Source organism: Jaculus jaculus, chromosome 7 (genome assembly GCF_020740685.1).
Source record: "Jaculus jaculus isolate mJacJac1 chromosome 7, mJacJac1.mat.Y.cur, whole genome shotgun sequence".
Lineage (NCBI taxonomy): Eukaryota > Metazoa > Chordata > Mammalia > Rodentia > Dipodidae > Jaculus > Jaculus jaculus.
The window spans coordinates 117,702,523-117,720,600 of record NC_059108.1 but is presented as its reverse complement, the minus strand read 5'-3'; the positions used below and the strand labels follow the sequence as shown (position 1 = coordinate 117,720,600).

General features: G+C 37.8%; 1 protein-coding gene across 2 annotated transcripts in view; it reads left to right on the top strand.

Annotated features, from left to right (window-relative positions):
- Kcnh5 (potassium voltage-gated channel subfamily H member 5) overlaps positions 1 to 18,078 on the top strand; it is a 307,625-nt gene that overhangs the window by 35,974 nt on the left and 253,573 nt on the right. For both annotated transcript variants that reach the window (XM_045154767.1, XM_045154768.1), the window contains 2 exons: positions 8,361 to 8,467; positions 15,676 to 15,804. In XM_045154767.1, coding sequence (XP_045010702.1) covers positions 8,361 to 8,467; positions 15,676 to 15,804 — 236 coding nt within the window. The remainder of the gene's footprint in view (positions 1 to 8,360; positions 8,468 to 15,675; positions 15,805 to 18,078) is intronic.

Below are 18,078 nucleotides of genomic sequence, written 5' to 3'. Positions count from 1 at the left end.
TTTTAATCTTTACCCTTTGAGTTGCATTGCATTGTCATCATTTTACTGATGAGAAAAATGAGGTCAGAGAGTGGAGATGACCTGCTCGTGAATTATAGTATGTAAGTGGTCTTCTAAGTGCAGGGTTCCCCTGGTTTATATGTCATGGGCGTTTAATACCATAAGGGAAGTGGGCCACTTCTGTGAGACTAGTTTTATTTTCCTTAACATAAAATAAAAAAAATTAAAAAACTAAAAGTCATATGTGATTACTAAAAGACAATTTAGCAGTCTGTGTAAGTGGAATTATATAGCCTGATTACTATTTGTACAATTTGAGTGCATTCAAATTTTGTTACTGGTGCATTGAGCTTCTTCTGTCATCCTAGGTCAGGATCTGAGAAATTGCAGTGATATATTCAGCATGTGTCTATGACATAGTCAAGGGAATAAACTTTCCATACCCACAGGATTTAGAATCATGCATTTGGTCAGTATGTTTTAGATAATCTTTGGCAGAAATACTTTCAGAGTTTGAACAGACCTACAGAACATGTTTTGGGAGGATGGATAGAACATTTCAAGACATTTTTATATCTCACTTAGAAGCAACATTTATTACTTAACTGCTGTGTGTTACTACTTGAAATATATGTCTGTCACTGAAAATGTGTGGTGTGACAAAAACTTAAAGTGAAAAATCTGTATGGAACTATGTAAGAAATCTTTAAAAATAATAGTGAGATTTAACAATAGGAGATCCTTCTTTTTTTGGAGGGGGTTCCTCTTTTCTTTGCCCCTCTCTTTCTAATTTAGTTACTAGTGTTTGTATGATATATATGTACATGTGTGTATGTTCATGCATGTGAGTATGGCTACACATGTGCCATACATATATGGAGATCAGCAGACAACTTACCAGTGTTGGTTCTTGTTGAATCTTGTTTGAAGTAGTCACTTGCTCACCACTCCATTTGTTGGTCTGTGAGTTTCTGAAAAATTCTGTCTCCACAGCAAGTGTTTTATCCACAGAGACTTCTCCTCAACCTCCATACTCACCTTAAAAAATGTTGGCAACTTAGAGATTGGACCCAGGGACTCACACATGCTAGGCAAATATACCACTGAGAATATTTTCTTGCCACATACTTACTTCTGTTTTGAGACAAAGTTTGACTAAGTTGCAGAGGCTTGCCTTGAACTTACTCTTGTTGAGGTAGGCCATGATCTTACAACTCTTCTGCCTCGGCCTCCCAAGTAAAAGCCTGTCCTACGAGGCCTGGCTTGGGATCTGGATATTTCTTTAAGCATATTTATTTTCCAAGGGTTAGTGCTATTATCCTTGGAAGGGCTTAACTGAGCGGAACATGGAGTTATTATGGTTTACTTAAAAACTGGTTTTCATTTTAACCTTCAGAATTTTAGTTGAAACAAAACTATGTTGTGTTTCTTTTCAAGTAGTCACTATAAAATTAATTCCTCCAAAAATTGTTTTTCTTTAAAAAATGAGTTGTAACTTACTTTTAAATCTTATTGTAGTTAAGTTTTCATAATTTTATTCCAAGTTTCATGCTATGTTATTGTCTTTTTCATGTCTAGTTGTTCTGTTGGCCAGTTGTCAATACTTTATTTCAGTTTATTGAACCATAGAGACCTGGTACAAGAATCTTTCATTCTTTTCTTTTTTATTTAAAGACCACAAAGAGTTTGAAATGTCCTTATCTTAAATTTTTAAATTTGCTAAAAAGTAGATTGAAAATAAAAGTTAATAAAAGTATTGGCCAACTATAAAAAGATCACTTGCCTATAAATATATTATTTATAATGTTAAATATTTTGGGAGTGGGAATTGAGGAGGAGGAGCTTTTTGTTAAATTAAGAATTCTTCGGCTGGACAGATGGCTTAGCAGTTAAGCGCTTGCCTGTGAAGCCTAAGGACCCTGGCTCGAGGCTCAATTTCCCAGGACCTATGTAAGCCAGATGCATAAGGGGGTGCATGCATCTGGAGTTCGTTTGCAATGGCTGGAGGCCCTGGCACACCCATTCTCTCTCTCTCCCTCCCTCCCTCTCTCTCCTCCTTTTCTCTCTGTCTGTTTCTCTCAAATAAATAAATGAAAATAAGCAGTCTTTTTAAAAAAATTAAAAAAAAGAATTCTAGTTTAGCTGTAATGCCAACAAGAGATTTTTTTATAAGGTGCAAATGGCTTTGACAGAATAGTATTCTGGTTTATGGGTAGGCTCTGAAGCTTCGTTACTATAGATGTGAGGTTATACAGTCAGGATCATTTTATTCTGAGACCCTTTTACTTATTTTACTATGATAATAAGACAATTAAAATTTTCCTTTAAAGATCAAATATGGTCATGATGTCATTGAAAACAAAAGGTACAGATTCCCAAGCTGCTCAGTGTTTGATCATCATTCCCTTCCCTTCCTTCACCTTCCTCTTCTCCTCCCTCTCTCTTTTCCTTTCCTTCTTCCCTTCCTCCCTCCCTACCTCCTTTCCCTCCCTCTTTGCTTAGTTAAATCATAGAAGACAGGTTTGACTGCTGGGTACTCTCTAGTTGGAATGACATTGCTGTTGGATCCTGCTGGCCTTGCTAATAGACTATAACTTCATGCTGTAAATTGCATAGATTCTGTGCATCCAGGGCAGGTTTTCTATGAATTTGATGAATTGATACCTTCAAGGGCTGTCATTTGAGTGGATGCCTTTCAAGGTTGTCTGCCTCATTTTATTTTAAATTTTTCCATTCTTTTCATTTAAGAGGACCTCAAAGATTGAATAAGCTTCAGGTTCTTCCACATTTGGATCTATCCATGATGAATATGTAAATTCCTTGACAACTGGAATAAAAGTGATAGAAAGACATGAATTGGGTCCCTTGAAAGCTTAGTTAGGTACCTAGTAAATACATGTTCCTTCCTGGTAGGAATAGTCTAGGCAGTCACACTAAGTGTGAGTGTTACACACTGTGTGTATGAAACTGGGCACACATAGATGATTTGAAAGCATCAAGAAGAGAGTTGTTAGCTGGGCGTGGGGTCGCACAGCTTTATTCCCTGCACTCGGGAGGCAGATTTAGGAGGATCGCTGTGAATTTGAGGCCACCCTGAGACTATATCGTGAGTTCCAGGTCAGCCTGAGCTAGAGTGAGACCCTACCTTGAAACAGAAACCAAAAAAAAAAAAAAAAAAAAAAAGGAAAGAAAAAAATAGAGTTGTTGACTGTTTTGAGTAAGTTTGCTTTATAAGTTACCAGACATTTTTTAAAAAATCAGACACATTTCCAAGGCTGTTATAAAAATGGGTGATGTCGAGCACTTCTAGAAGTGTTTCCTTAAGTTTTGGTTTTCTGTACAGTCAACACATCCAACTACACATATTTCTGAAGTGCACTGCAATATATATATGTGTGTGTGTTGGTTTCATTTCTCCTGGATATACAGTTAGTATGTTGATTAGCTGTAATATCATAGAGGTGGTTTTAGTTTGTTGAGGAGCATCCCTACTGTTCTCCGTAGTGGCCACAGGAACTTCCATTTCCACCATGATTTTTCTTTCTCTGCCTACTCAACAGTATGCATTATTATATTATTGTTGCTATTGTTATAGCCCTTTTGATTTGACTGAGATGACGTCTCACTGTGGCTTTGATTTGCATTTCCTTGATAGCCCGTGATGTTGACCACTCTTTTTGCATTCATAACAGCTGTGGGCCACTTGTATTTCTTCCTTTGAGAAATGTCTTTTCCAGATCACATGTCCACTTCTTTTAAGATTGCTTTTGTGGTTGAGTATTTTTAATTCTTTATAGGTTCTGAATTTAGTCCTTTGTTAGGTGAAAAGTTTGCACGTATTCTCTCCTTTTCTGTTCTTTCTTCTCTCTCTTGGTTATGCAGAAGCCTCTCAGTTGGGAGTAACCCCATTTGTCTATCTTTGCCTTTGTGTCCCCAACCCATCGTTGCCGGTACCAACGAAGGGCTCCTGCTGCTATGTTTTCTTATACTTGTTTCACTGTTTATGGTTTTATTTCATTTAAAAAATTTTAAAATAATTTTATTCATTTGCAAGGAGAAATGAGAGCAAAAGAGAGAGGGAGAAAGAGAGTGAGCACCAGAACTTCTAGCCACTTCAAATGAACTCCAGATACATGTGCTATTTTGTGCATATGGCTTTATGTGGATACTGGGGAATCAAACTGGGTTGTTAGGCTTTGCAGGTAGGCACCTTAACCACTTCGCCATCTCTCCAGCCCTAGTTTATGGTTTTATATTTAACTCATTTGCTCTGTTGTGTTGGATTGTGTAGAAGTTAAAAGATAAGGGATCAAGTTTCATCCTTCTGCATTTGGATATTCAGGTTTCCCAGTGCCATTTATGGAAGAGATTATCTTTTTGCAATTGTGTGTGTGTGTTAGTTTCTGTGGAACCATTGGTCATAGATGTGTGGGGTTATTTCTGGATTCTCTATTATGCTCCCTTTGTCTGGGTATTAGTATTTATTCTGTCTCCATGCTATTGTGGTTAATCTCTCTCTCTCTCTTTATATATATGTATATGTGTGTGTGTGTGTGTGTGTGTGTGTGTCTGTGTATAGTTGGTCTCATTATCAGGTGCTGTGATGGCTCCAGCTTTTTTTTCCCCTTAGGAATGCGTTGATTATTTGGGGTCCTTTGTGCTTCCAACTGAATTTTGTATGAAAAGACTTTTTCTTCTATTTCTTTGAAGAATGCCATTGGTATTATGAAGATGATTACATTTAAGGCTGTAAATTTTCTTGCCTTGAATAACTTGGATATCTTAGCAGTATTAATTCTTTTAACCTACAAACATGTGAGATCTTTCTGTCTTTTGTGGGTCTTCCTTAATTTCTTTCATTGGTATTTTGTTCCATTTTTATTGATTTTTATTCCTTAATAGATTTGTTCCCAGGTATTTGTTTGATCATTTTGTTTTGTTTTTTGAGGTAGGGTCTTGCTCTAGCCCAGGCTGACCTGGAATTCACTCGGTAGTCTCAGGGTGGCCTTGAACTCGTGGCAATCCTCCTATCTCTGCCTTCCAAGTGCTGGGATTAAAGCCATGCGCCACCATGCCTGGCTTTATTTGATCATTGGATAGCTATTATTAATGAGGTGATGATATCCAGGATTTCTTCTTCAGCAAGTTTGTTATTGATGAATAAAAATGCTACTGACGGTTTTTTTGGTGAGATCTTTAAGTTCTTTTATATTTGTGGAATCATATTGTCTCTAGAAAGGATGGTTTGACTACCTCCCTTCCATTTGTATTCCTTTAAAATTTTCTGTGGCTCAAACTGCTCTGTTTAAGACTTCCATATTTTGTTGAGTAAGAGTGGTGAAACTGGACACTTTGTCTTATTCTGGAGCTTAGAAGAAACTTTTGCTTCTCTCTATTCAGTATGATGTTGCTTCAGTTTTGCCATACATGCCCTTTATCAAGTTGAGTTCAATTTCTCTTCTACATAATTTGTTCAATTTTATCATTAAGGGCTATTGAATCTTATCAAATACCTTTTCTGTGTGTCTTGAGATCTGTGATCATTATTTTTGTTCTTTTTTCTGCTAATGTGATTTACTATATTATTGATTTTGCATATTTTGAATTGTCTTTGAATACCTGAGGTTAAATTCCACTTGTTAATGGTGACAAAAACTTATGATATGATGTTGGATTCAATTTATTGGGTTTTGTTGGGAAATTTTGCATCTGTGTTCATTAGAGGAACTGACACATCATTTTTTTGTGATATTCTTGTCTGGGTTTAGTGTCAGGCCAATGCCGTCTTCATAATGTGAGAAAGAGTTTCTCCATTTTCAGTTTTTTTGAAATAGTTTGAGAGGAATCGATGCTAATTGTAGTTTTGATTTTGTAGAATGCAGCAAGAAGGGCTTCGGGCACTGGACTTAGTCTTTGTAGGGTGCCTGTTATTATTACTGAGTTAGTCTTACTATTTTTCTACTGAGATTTTCTGTCTTCATGGTTCATATGAATCCTTCAACATTTTCCAGTTTGTTGCAAATAATTTGTCATGATTGTCCCTGATGGTTGTTTGTATTTCTGTGATGTCAGGTGCAATGTTTCCATTTTTGCTCCTTACTTCATATATTTGAGATTCCTCTCTTTTATCTTGTTTAGTATAACTAGATATTTGTAATTTTGATTACCTTTCTAAAGCCTAAATTTTAATTTTATTGATTGTGTTATTTTTTATCTTTTGTTTATTTCTCATTTAATCTTTGTAACTTCTTTCCATATACTTGTTCTTTCCATGCTTTTGTAATCCTGAGATGCAGTTAGATTTATATGGATTTTTATGTCTTTTGGCATATGTGTGAAAGCATGCATGTGTACATGGGTTCATGAGCACATGTGTATGTATAGATTAGTATGGGATATGAAGTATGTGTAGTGAATGTGTGTGTGTGTGTGTGTGTGTATGCAGATGCGTGCATCTTGTGTGCACCTTTGTGGAGGCCAGAAGAGTGCTCTTAATTGCTGAGCCATGTCTGTAACTCAATATTAGCAAGTTTTTACGGTGCATAGAAGCTTTCTTCTTGGGCTATTTGGTATGGTGTAGCCATAACTATAGTACGTGTCTACTCCAGACACCAGTTTACAATTCTCCTCCGAGCTGCTCTCATTTGTGAGCCACTCCTCTCATTACATTCAGTGAGTTCCTCTGGCTGCATACGCCCATCTCTTAACCAGCAGAGCGGCTTTCCAATGGCTCTATTTCTTCATTCATGTTCAGTTTGAGTTTCCTTCCATAGTTATTATTCTTCGTATCTTCTGTGCTTTCCATTATCCATTTTTCTAACGTGCTACGTGGGTTTGTTACTGAGTGACACAGAGGCAACATAATTACATGCTTTGTTGTCTCTGTGTGAACTAGATAACAATACACAATTAGCCACACTGACAGGCTGTGAAAGAAGTGATGTTATTGGTCAGATGATGTGCATCTGTTATGATAGTTCTGTCTTATCCATGTTCTAACGTTCCCAGTGGATCCCTGAAGTTGTAGATAGTGCTGAGTAATATATATATCATATTTTTTTCTACTCATGCATTCTTAAATACATACATTCATATGAAAATATTTAATTTAGAAGTAAAGCATAGAAAACATTTGAAATAATAACTAACAACAGAATAATTATAATAATTTACTTTCATAAAAGTTTTATGACTGTGGTGTGTCTCTCTCAAAAAATCTTTATTATTTTACCTTTCTTTCTTTTTTTTTTTTTTTTTGTTTTTCAAAGTAGGTTCTCACTCTAGCCCAGACTGACCCGGAATTCACTATGTAGTCTCAGGGTGGTCTCGAACTCATGGTGATCCTCCTACTTTTTCCTCTCAAGTGCTGGGATTAAAATCGTGTGCCACCATGCCTGGTTTGTTATTTTACCTTTATTTGGCCAATGTGAATTCTTATGCTTTGGGGACACTATTAATTAAGTAAAGTAAGGGTCAATAGAACATAAGCAATGAAAAACTAAAGCAGTTAATTTTATTTTAAAAGATGGACAGTGAGAGATTCACTATGTAGCATATATGAAAAGCATCCAGAATTTGGATACTCCAAGGAGGGGTTCACATCCTGGGTGGGATGGGGCAGGAGCACAAGAGATTTCATCGTACTGCTCAGAATGACACTGCTTAGAAGGGCATATAATTTTAAACTCAGGAACTGTGTATTCTGGAACTTACCATTGAATGTTTTGGGATCATGGTTAACCGTGGTTAACAGGAACCAGAGAAGAAATAATGCATAAGGAGGGATGCTGGTAGTAGTGACTACTGATGATGGTACTTTTGACAACACGAGTGAAACTGTTTTAAATGTTCTATACAAAAAAGTAGGCATTTCTGTTTGTGGATTGGATACTGGCACTGCAGTTGTTAAGTTCATACTTTATGCAACTATGCATGGTTAACATACTGTGGAAACTGAAATTCAAATTATGTTGTGAAATATGCTATCTAACTTAACCATGGTAATTGAAATTTGTGCATAGAGAAATTGTGTAAGTCAGGAATAGCTCTGCATTCTCTTACTTTCTCTCTCTCTCTCTCTGCACATGAAGTAACTTTAAAAGCCAGTGGTTAGCTAGAAATTTATTAATGATGATTAAAATATGGTTTAACATTTTATAATAGACATTCATCTTACCACATGTTGAAATGTATACTATAAAGTTTATTGAAATAATGGTTTAAATATTTTAGTTCATTTTGTGAGAATATTATTTTGTTTCTTTAGCAAAGTTGATTATTTAATCCTAGACTATGCTCTATAATTCTATGTAGCAATTTAAAAGTGACACAAAGATGAAATGACTTTTTTCTTCTTCCAGTTTTATGTATGGAGAATTGACTGACAAGAAGACCATTGAAAAGGTCAGGCAGACTTTTGACAACTACGAGTCAAACTGTTTTGAAGTTCTTCTGTACAAAAAAAACAGTAGGTATTTCTGTTATCAATAAGATGAACCACTTCTTTCTAAATGTTAGAGTTTAGTGAATGGTAGCTGAGCAGTAAGGTAGGGAGAATGCAAGTTGCATTACCCCTCATGGCAAAGGAGGGCTGGTTAGAGAAACTGGCAAGATTAACAAATAATTCTACCTGTGAAAAGCAACCTCGTGAAGAAATAAGAAAAAAATATGGAAAATTTTGTTTTATTTTAAAATTGTATTTTTAATTGACAAATTATGGGCTAAGGAGATACTGCAATAGATATGACCCAACCTGATTTCAATCTCTAGACCCCATGTGAAATGCTGGAGGCTGGAAGCCACAACAGACTCTGTAATTCCAGTATGCTAGCTGTGTGGTGGGAGGCAGAGACAGGAAAATTTCTTAGAATTTTGCAGCAAATGTAGCAAAGAGCATAGCAGAGTGAGATCTAGAGAGAGAAACCCTACCTCAAATGAGGTGGAAAGGTGTGGACAGATTCAAATGCTATCCTCTGACCTCTGTGCATCCACACACTTTCTGTCTCTCACACACAAATTAAACTGACAAATTATACTTGTTCAGGTATATAGGACACAAAATGATTTTACAATTTATAAATACCATGTCAAATATTTAAATCAAGAAAATTAGCATATTCATTATCTTGAATGTCTACTTTTTTCTGGTGAGAATATTTGGAGTTCTTCTTGTGGCTATTTTGATGTTTACAATATACTGTCGTTGACTTTATTCTCTATGCTGTCCAAGTCATCCCGTCCGCAGAGACACAAGCATTACTCTCGTGTACAGAAGCTCTGTCTTCCCTGACTCCCCTTTCCTCATACCCTACTCCCCAGCTTCTAGCAACCTCTGTGTTGCTCTTAGCTTCGCTGTGTTTGATTGCTTTAAATTCCTTTTAAGATCAGAGTAGGTGGTGTTTGTCTTCCATACCTGGCTTATTCCTCTTAGCATTATGATCTAGTATTCCATTTTGTAAGCACACTCCACTTTTTAAAATTAGTTTATCTATTCATGGACGTTTAGTTTGATTCTGTAATTGGCTATTCTGAATTAAACATGGGAGTGCATACATTTCTGGAATACCATTTCAAATCTTTTGGATAACCTCAGAAATAGATCTGATGGCTTAGATGGCAATTCCTTCTTAATATTTATTTTGAAGCAGGTTCCCATGTGGTCCAGGTTGTCTTTGGACTTACTATGTAGCCAAGGATGACTTCTAAGCCTCCTGCCTCTACTTTCTAAGTGCTTGGATTACAGGTGTATACCACCATGCTCACTTGCTTGTCAAAATTTGAACTTAACTTCCTTATAGTTTTCCATAGCAGCTTGTTCTAATTTACATCCACATCCTTGCTAGTAAATCTTTTTGCTAATAGTCATGATATATAGGATGGTGATACCTATTGTAGTTTAAATTTATGTTTCACTAGTGATGAGTAATGTTCAGAAGTAATTAGTAATATTACATCTACTTGTACATCTCTTCTCTTTTTTTTTGAGAAGTGTCTATTACATGCTTAAAGATTTTCTTTTTATAGAATTGAGTTTCTTATAAAGGTGGGTATTCACCCCTTATCAAATGTATAGCTTATAATGTTTTCTTTCAATGTGTAGGCTGTCTCTAAATATGCCTTTTTGTGTACCAGCCTGGGCAATATTATATAGCTAATATTAATTTTAAACATCTTAACATTATGTGATAATAACTAAAAATGACAGAAGTTCATGAATTTATTTTTATGGTTCATGGTACATACTTTCCTAGGGTGATTGTGTGGCAGTTGCTCTTTACTGATGCTGTTTGGCTAGACTTGGGTTATTTATTGTGAAGGATGCATGGGCATACTCATTACCCCCAAAATATTCTACTCACACTGGAAAATTCATGTTGGTTATTATTGTAAGCTGTTCTCAAGAATGTGACTTCCCAAAGGTCAGTTGTCCATTATGTGATCACACAAAACACTCCTAAGATAACCTTTCTTCCAGAGTTTGTAGGGAAAAAAAAATCAACCAAACAGAAAATACAGGGTGTTTTCTCAATAACCAAGTACTCTATCCAATGTGGTTTCATTGCATGTTCACCTGATTTGGTCTATTTTTTTACTGACTCCTCACATTGCTTTTTTTTTCTTGACATGATTGATCAGTTACTTGGTAAGATGGGTGTCTGTTTTATGTGTTAGTGGTTGGTGGGTGATAAGTTCATTATTATCTCCAATGTTTACTAAAGTCTTCCCAGGGTTGTGGACCATTTTGGCTTCAGCAGGTCACATTTGTTTGAGGTTCAGGGTCTGTTGGATCTTGTGCTATTATCATTGATAGATCAACAAGATGATAACAACAGCCTTAGACATTGGCTCAGAAAAGTACATTTGTTAGTGGGAATGTTGTCATTAGTCGGTTTTTAGCTATGACTGTTTCATTGTCTTCAGTTGCCGTTTAGAACCAAGGTCAAAGAGATGCTTCTGTCTGAAGACCTTCCCTATCACACAGAAAACAAGCCCTTCTGAATACTTATCTTTTGTCTTTGTAAAAGAAGAGGCAGACAGGAGGTGCTTTGTGGGTCTTTTCTTCTCAGGTCCAAATATCTATTGATCACTTACAGGAGATCCATGGGCCCAAACATGCTTTATTTTATATAGCTTTGTTAGCTCTTCAGTGGCTCAGCTGTATGCCTTAAGTTTAGCAAATAATTTAAACACTCTTCATTACCAAAGCCATTCAAACTGACATTTTAATAAAATTAGAAAATACCTGCCTGGTTTTCAGACATCAAGCCAATAGTTTGAGTGTCTCAAAAATACTTTTCTGGTGAGCCGGGTGTGGCGGCGCACACTTTTAATCCCAGCACTCGGGAGGCAGAGGTAGGAGGATCACTGAGAGTTCGAGGCCACCCTGAGACTACAGAGTGAATTCCAGGTCAGCCTGGGCTAGAGTGAGACCCTACCTCAAAAAAAAAAAAAAAAATTCTGCTTTTAAATCACAATAGTAATAACTTGAAATTTGCTTTCCATAATTCTGCTGTCAGGGTAGTTTTAATATTTCACAATATGTTATTAAATTATAATTATTATCTGGCTTTGTTTAGGCCTGGTCAGTTCTTTTCAGATAACTCTATGTATATATGTCAGCACAGAGCTGGTAGGAGATTGATCCCATAGCAATGTAAACCGAAAGTCTTGGCTTCTGCTTGTGTATCATCTGTATGTGTATGCCATGTAAAGTCTTGCATGGGTACACATGTGTGTGACTATGAACATGCACATGTGTCTGCATGTATGTGTGGAGGTCTGACGACAACCTCAGGTATTATTCCTCAGGAATGATGTCCACCTTCCTTCCTTCCTTCCTTCCTTCCTTCCTTCCTTCCTTCCTTCCTTCCTTCCTTCCTTTCTTTCTCTCTTTCTTTCCTCCTCCTTCTTCTTTTTCTTCTTCTTCTTCTCCTCCTCTTCCTCCTCCTCCTTCTTCTTCTTTTTTGGTATTTCGAGGTAGGGTCTCATTCTAGTCCGGGCTGACCTAGAATTCACTATGTAGTCTCAGGGTGGCCTCAATCTCACAGTGATCCTCCTATCTCTGCCTCTTGGGTGCTACAATTAAAGATAGGAGCCACCACGCCCAGCTGATGTCCACCTTTCTTTGAGACTGGCTCTCTCTTTGTCCTGGAGCTCATTATTAGGCTAGACTGGCTGGCCAGTGCATGCCAAGGGTTTGCGTGTCTCTCTTTCTCCTGCACTTGAATTACAAGTGTGTGGCCCATGCCTGGCATGTTTATGTGAGTTCAGAGGATCAGACTCAGGCCCTTATGCTTGTGAGCTAAGCACTTGATCAGTTGAGCATTTCCCTGGTCCCTATTTTTATTGTTTTTGCTTTAATCAGGAGGACAGATATTATCCATGTATTATGAGGGAATTCTATTTTAAAACAGCTTTAAAAACTCATGCAAGAGGTTAGGTGAGATAACTTTTGCACAAATTGAGAATGTCTAAATACCAAGCCCTGTCAACACTTCCATTTAGTGAATTAAGTTAAATACCATTTTGCAAATGGGGCAGCAAAGTCACTGCTCACTCTATCAGGAGAGACACTTCTACTTGTGGTCTCTGTTCTTCAGGTACTGTGCTCTTATCAGTAAGGGGACTTTGTGCTGTGGGTAAAGGTGCAGAGTATCTTTGCTATTTTATTTCATATGGTTCCTCCTTTGTATGCAAAAGCAGAACTCTGGCAAATTGTTCTAGCAAATAAGCTCCTTCTAGGGTCCAATGATCCTTGATGCCCTGTTACAGCAAAGCTTTCTAGCCACCCCAGCCTGTCCTTCTGTTCCTTAAACCCAGACTGTAAAGACATTCCTCTCTTTCTTTCTTTCTTTCTTTCTTTCTTTCTTTCTTTCTTTCTTTCTTTCTTTCTTTCTTTTTTTTTAATTTGACAAATATTTAGCCTGCTTGGGAAAGTATGACCCTTGGAATAAAAAAAAAAAAACAAAAAAAAAAACTACTTTGATATCTGAAAGCAACTTTTATGATAGTCTTGTCTCTGCCAAAATTTGAAAAGTGACTGTTTTCATAGGAAGGCACAAAACATCATTCTGCTCAGATTTTTAACAGACCTTGGGGAAAGATGTGTTTTCAATGCCCTTTTCCCTTTGTTTGTGACTCCTCAACCCAGAGCTCTCTGTGTTAGAACAGTCACTGGCCATATACACATCAATGTCTGGGGTTGCTTGCGTATTTGTAGACCACACTTCTCTCACCATTCCCAGGCATGTCATATAAAATAAACAGGAGAAAACCAAGCAACAAGCTTCTCTGGGAGGCTGTGTGCTTGTTTTTCTTTTTCTTTTTAAATTTTTATTAACATTTTTCATGATTATAAAAAAAATCCCATGGTAATTCCCTCCCTCTCCCCCCACACTTTCCCCTTTGAAATTCCATTACTGATTAGTTTTAAGACATACTGTTTTTAAAGGTAATCATGTACAAATACATCTGAATCTATTTGTCTCTTGGAAATGAAATTTTTTTTAAATTTTATTTATTTATTTATTTGAGAGTGACAGACACAGAGAGAAAGACAGATAGAGGGAGAGAGAGAATGGGCACGCCAGGGCTTCCAGCCTCTACAAACGAACTCCAGACGCGTGCGCCCCCTTGTGCATCTGGCTAACGTGGGACCTGGGGAACTGAGCCTCGAACCGGGGTCCTCAGGCTTCACAGGCAAGCGCTTAACCGCTAAGCCATCTCTCCAGCCCGGAAATGAAATTTTTAAGGAGGAATAATAAATCTGGAAAATTTGAAAAAAAAAAAGCGTGTTTTTCTAGTCTGCATCTCATTCAACAATCACTGTGGAAAGGGCATGCCCCTCCATGAGCCTTCTGGAGTTACAAAAGAAAAGACCTGGTGTCCAGAACTAATAATAATATCACCCTATAAATCTCTTCTCATTAATTCCCTGATCCTTGATCCTGGTAATAGAATTGCTTCATCTTGTCTAAATGGTATGGTCCCCTTTATAATAACAATAGGTGATATATTTTTGGACACAGACATGAAGATACTTGTTATTTGGATTTCATGGAGGACCACAAAGAAGCTGTCACTTCTCAGAATTAGTAGTGACATAGTCTATTCCAAATCCTATACCCAAAACCAACCCTTTTGTTCAAGATAGAATATTTAGGGGGGCAGTTTATTTTACTATATGCCCTGTTGAAAATATAAAAATAAGCATTTAAAAAAATTCTGATTGGACATTCACTCAATGTTTTTGCACTTAATGGATGACTTTTCCTTTGGGGTCAATTTTTACACCCTCATCTATTTATTATTTGCCTTATGCCAGTCCTGTTTTATCCAAAACCTAAGCTTTGAATACTCTGAAACCCTCCTCCTTCGACTCTGAAGTCTGTTCTCTGAAGAGCGAGGTTACAGAGATGAGCCTCGTGTCTCACGTGACGGGGACAGAAGATAGGGATTATGAAGATACCTGAGATTCTCAAGCTATGAACACGCGTGCCTTCTTTTCGCTCTTTGAAGATTGCATTAAGAGTTTCAAGTAGAGCTTTGTACACAGTAGGCATCAAGTGTTGATGCGAAGACACAGTCAAAGCCAGTGAAGTGTTGCAAAAGTCTGCCCAGGGAGAAAGACTTGGGAGAGAAGTGGCAATTCAGATGGTCCTCTAAGAGCAGCTCTCATCAGAGCATTGGGTATTGCTGTTGTAATTATCTGGGAACAACTCTTGTCAAAGTGACAAGGTGAGAGAAGCAGGTGGGAGTGATCACACTCAGGGAGATTATCAAAAAGAAGTCTGGAGAGCAAGCAGCAGAGGCTTAGGGGCCCAGACCTAATTACGACGCTGGAATTACTCCAGTAGCGGATTGCCTTGGTGTGCCTGTGTTAAGAAGTTAGTCTCCGTGATTGGAAAAACACATGACATCACATTAAAGCTGCTTTGTGTGTATGTGCGTCCATGCGTGTGATGTGTGTGTCAGCACTCACGTGCCACAGTGCATGTGTGGAGGTCAAAGGACAGCTTCAGGTGTCAGTCCTTGCCTTCCAACTTGTTTGAAAGTCTTCTATCTCACTGTGTGCTGCTGCATTGATCAGGTTAGCTAGCTGGTGAGCTTCCAGGAGATTCTCCTGTGTCTGCTTCCCTTCTTGCCCTGGTTACAGATACTCATGCTATGGCATCGGACTTTTATACAGGTTCTGGAGATCTAAACTCAAGATACTCACACTTTCAGGGCAAGTGTTTTATCCACTGAACCATCTCCCTAACCCACTCCCCCCCCCCTTTTTTTTTTTTTGGTACTGTTGTTAAATCCAGGCCCTCATGCATGCTAGCTAAGCACTCCACTGGTAAGTACATCATCACCTCCTTTCAACTTTAGTTTTATTTTGAAACAGGGTCTCACAATTTGACTAGGCTTGTCTTGAACTTGTTATAATAGTCTAGGCAAGCATTGAACCTGCAACTTTTTTTTTGCCTGAACCTGCTAAGTAGCTAAGATTACTGGTCTGTGTTCTTTGTAGCCTTGGATAAATTAATGGTCTTATGATTCTTCCAAGAAAATAAAACCAGTATCTTGGTGCTGATTCATGACATAGTCATTGGCAGAAAGAAGGTAGATCAGAGAGAAAACTCTTGTGACCCAGCAACACTCCATTTGTCCTTTTTCTTTTCTCCATCATAGGAACACCTGTTTGGTTCTACATGCAAATTGCACCAATTAGAAATGAACATGAGAAGGTGGTCTTGTTCCTGTGCACGTTCAAGGATATCACACTGTTCAAACAGCCCATAGAAGATGATTCAACAAAAGGTAATCTTCAGAAATGACTTTCCACCTTGAAGAATTAGGCGGCCCCTTTAATATTTATGGCCCTTCATTGCTTCATATTCACCTCAGCATCAGTTTTTGAAATATTTTATTTTTTATTTATTTTTAAATTTTTTTTCATTTATTTTTATTTACTTATTTGAGAGCAATAGACAGTGAGAGAAAGAGGGAGGGAGAGAGGGAGGGAGGGAGGGAGGGAGGGAGAGATAGAGATAAAGATAGAGATAGAGATAGAGATAGAGATAGAGATAGAGATAGAGAGAGAGAGAGAGAGAGAGAGAGAGAGAGAGAGAGAGAATGGGCGCTCCAGGGCCTTCAGCCACTGCAAACAAACTCCAGACGCATGCGACCCCTTGTGCATCTGGCTAATGTGGGTCCTGGGGAATCCAGCCTCGAACCGGGGTCCTTAGGCTTCACAGGCAAGCGCTTAACCGGTAAGCCATCTCTCCAGGTCTATTTTCTTTTTATAATTTGGGAGAGAGAGAGAGAGAAAGTGAGAGAAAGAGGGGGGGAGAGAAAGAAAGAATGGGCACACTAGCACCTCTAGCTACTGCAAATGAACTCCAGATGCAGGTACCACCTTGTGTGTCTGGCTTTACGTGGGTCCTGGGGAACTGAACCCAGGTCATTAGGCTTTGCTGGCAAGCGCCTTAACCACTAAGCCGTCTCTCTAGCACCCAGCATCAGCTTTATTCAGTTATGTTCCTTGAGTGGAAATAGCATTGCTATCCAAAGTTGAAATGAGTAGCTGTCAGAAGCCAACGTGTGGGCAATGGAGATGAGACATGTAAGGAATTCATAGAGCATTGGTTAGTTTAGAATCAGGGCAACTGGGGATTGAACACCCTGAGCCCAGTGAGCTTTATTTAGAACTAAACGATTCCACACACAGTCCAGCTTGGGGGTTGGTTTGGGTGAAGTTCTACTAGAGAGCTATTGATAACAATGACACTTTTGCTCATAGTTTGATTAGCTGTTTTTGTTTCCAGTTTACTTATCAGTTTGTGTTTATTCAGTTGCATATCCTCTGGGCTAGATGTTGCTAGAGTATAATTTTGGCATCAAAAGGGTGGCTGGTGGAATGCGAGCCTCCCAAGTGGAGTCTTATTGACTATGGCATCCAGAGAGGCTGCTACGGAAACCTTGAGTGCCTATGTGCTTGCCTTTTCTATGTAATTTATTCAAGTTTATTTTCTCCTATTATGTTTAAATTAGAAACTGGTATCATATTAATGAAGAATTCCAACTGCATTTAAAAGTAGGTTTGATAAAATGTTATTTTGAATAACCTCTTAGGAGACCAAAATGAAATGTTTTCCTTTCTGCATTTGGCAAACATTTCCTTTTCTTCTTTAACAAAACTGGCACAGGCACTTTAAGCTTTCCATTTGTAATCATAACTACAGACAATAACATTAGCTTATCCCTTGTACATGAGCTCACATTTATAATATTGTATCTGCTCAGTTTTTGGTTAGCTTCAATCAAATTAAAAAGGAGAAATTTCTATAATGTTGCAGCTATTCAAACTATGACACAGAACAATTAATTGGTAAATGTTTCTGAAAATGTGGACTGTATGAAATCATCTCCTGGAAGAGTAAATAAATTATCCAATTTATGAACCAGATTAGCTTTACACACTGATCTCTCTCTGTCTCGTCTTGATCTTTATATTTTCTTTCTTTCTCAAGAGTTCTGACCACGTAGCATAGGCTAGGCTGGTACTAATTATCCCTCTTCCTCAGACCCACAAGTGCTGGGTTAGAGTCATATACTACCACTCACAGCTAAATACCATTTTAGAAATATTTTTATTTATTTATGAGAGAGAGAGAGAGAGAGAGAGTGAGGGAGAGAGGGAGGGAGAGGAACATGGGCATGGCAGGGCCTCCTGACACATGTGCTACTTTGTACATGTGGGCATTGGGGAATCAAACCAAGGGCATTGGGTTCTGTAAGCAAGCACCTTTAACCACTGAACAATCTCTCCAGCCCTAAAGACTGTTTTTTATTCAAAACACCAAAAGTGATTTCTTTAATTTACAATACTCAATGCATTTTACAACATACATATTTTCATTCCCTAAGCCTTTTGGAAAGTAATTCAACTTTGTGCAATGAGTTGTACAGGAAAATCCTAAGATATCCATTAGACATCTTTAAAAACTAAGTCCTAAGTTTTGAAAGGTATTTTATACTATAGTAATCGAGGACTGTTTTAATTATGAAAAATTAAGTTCTGCAGTTAAATAT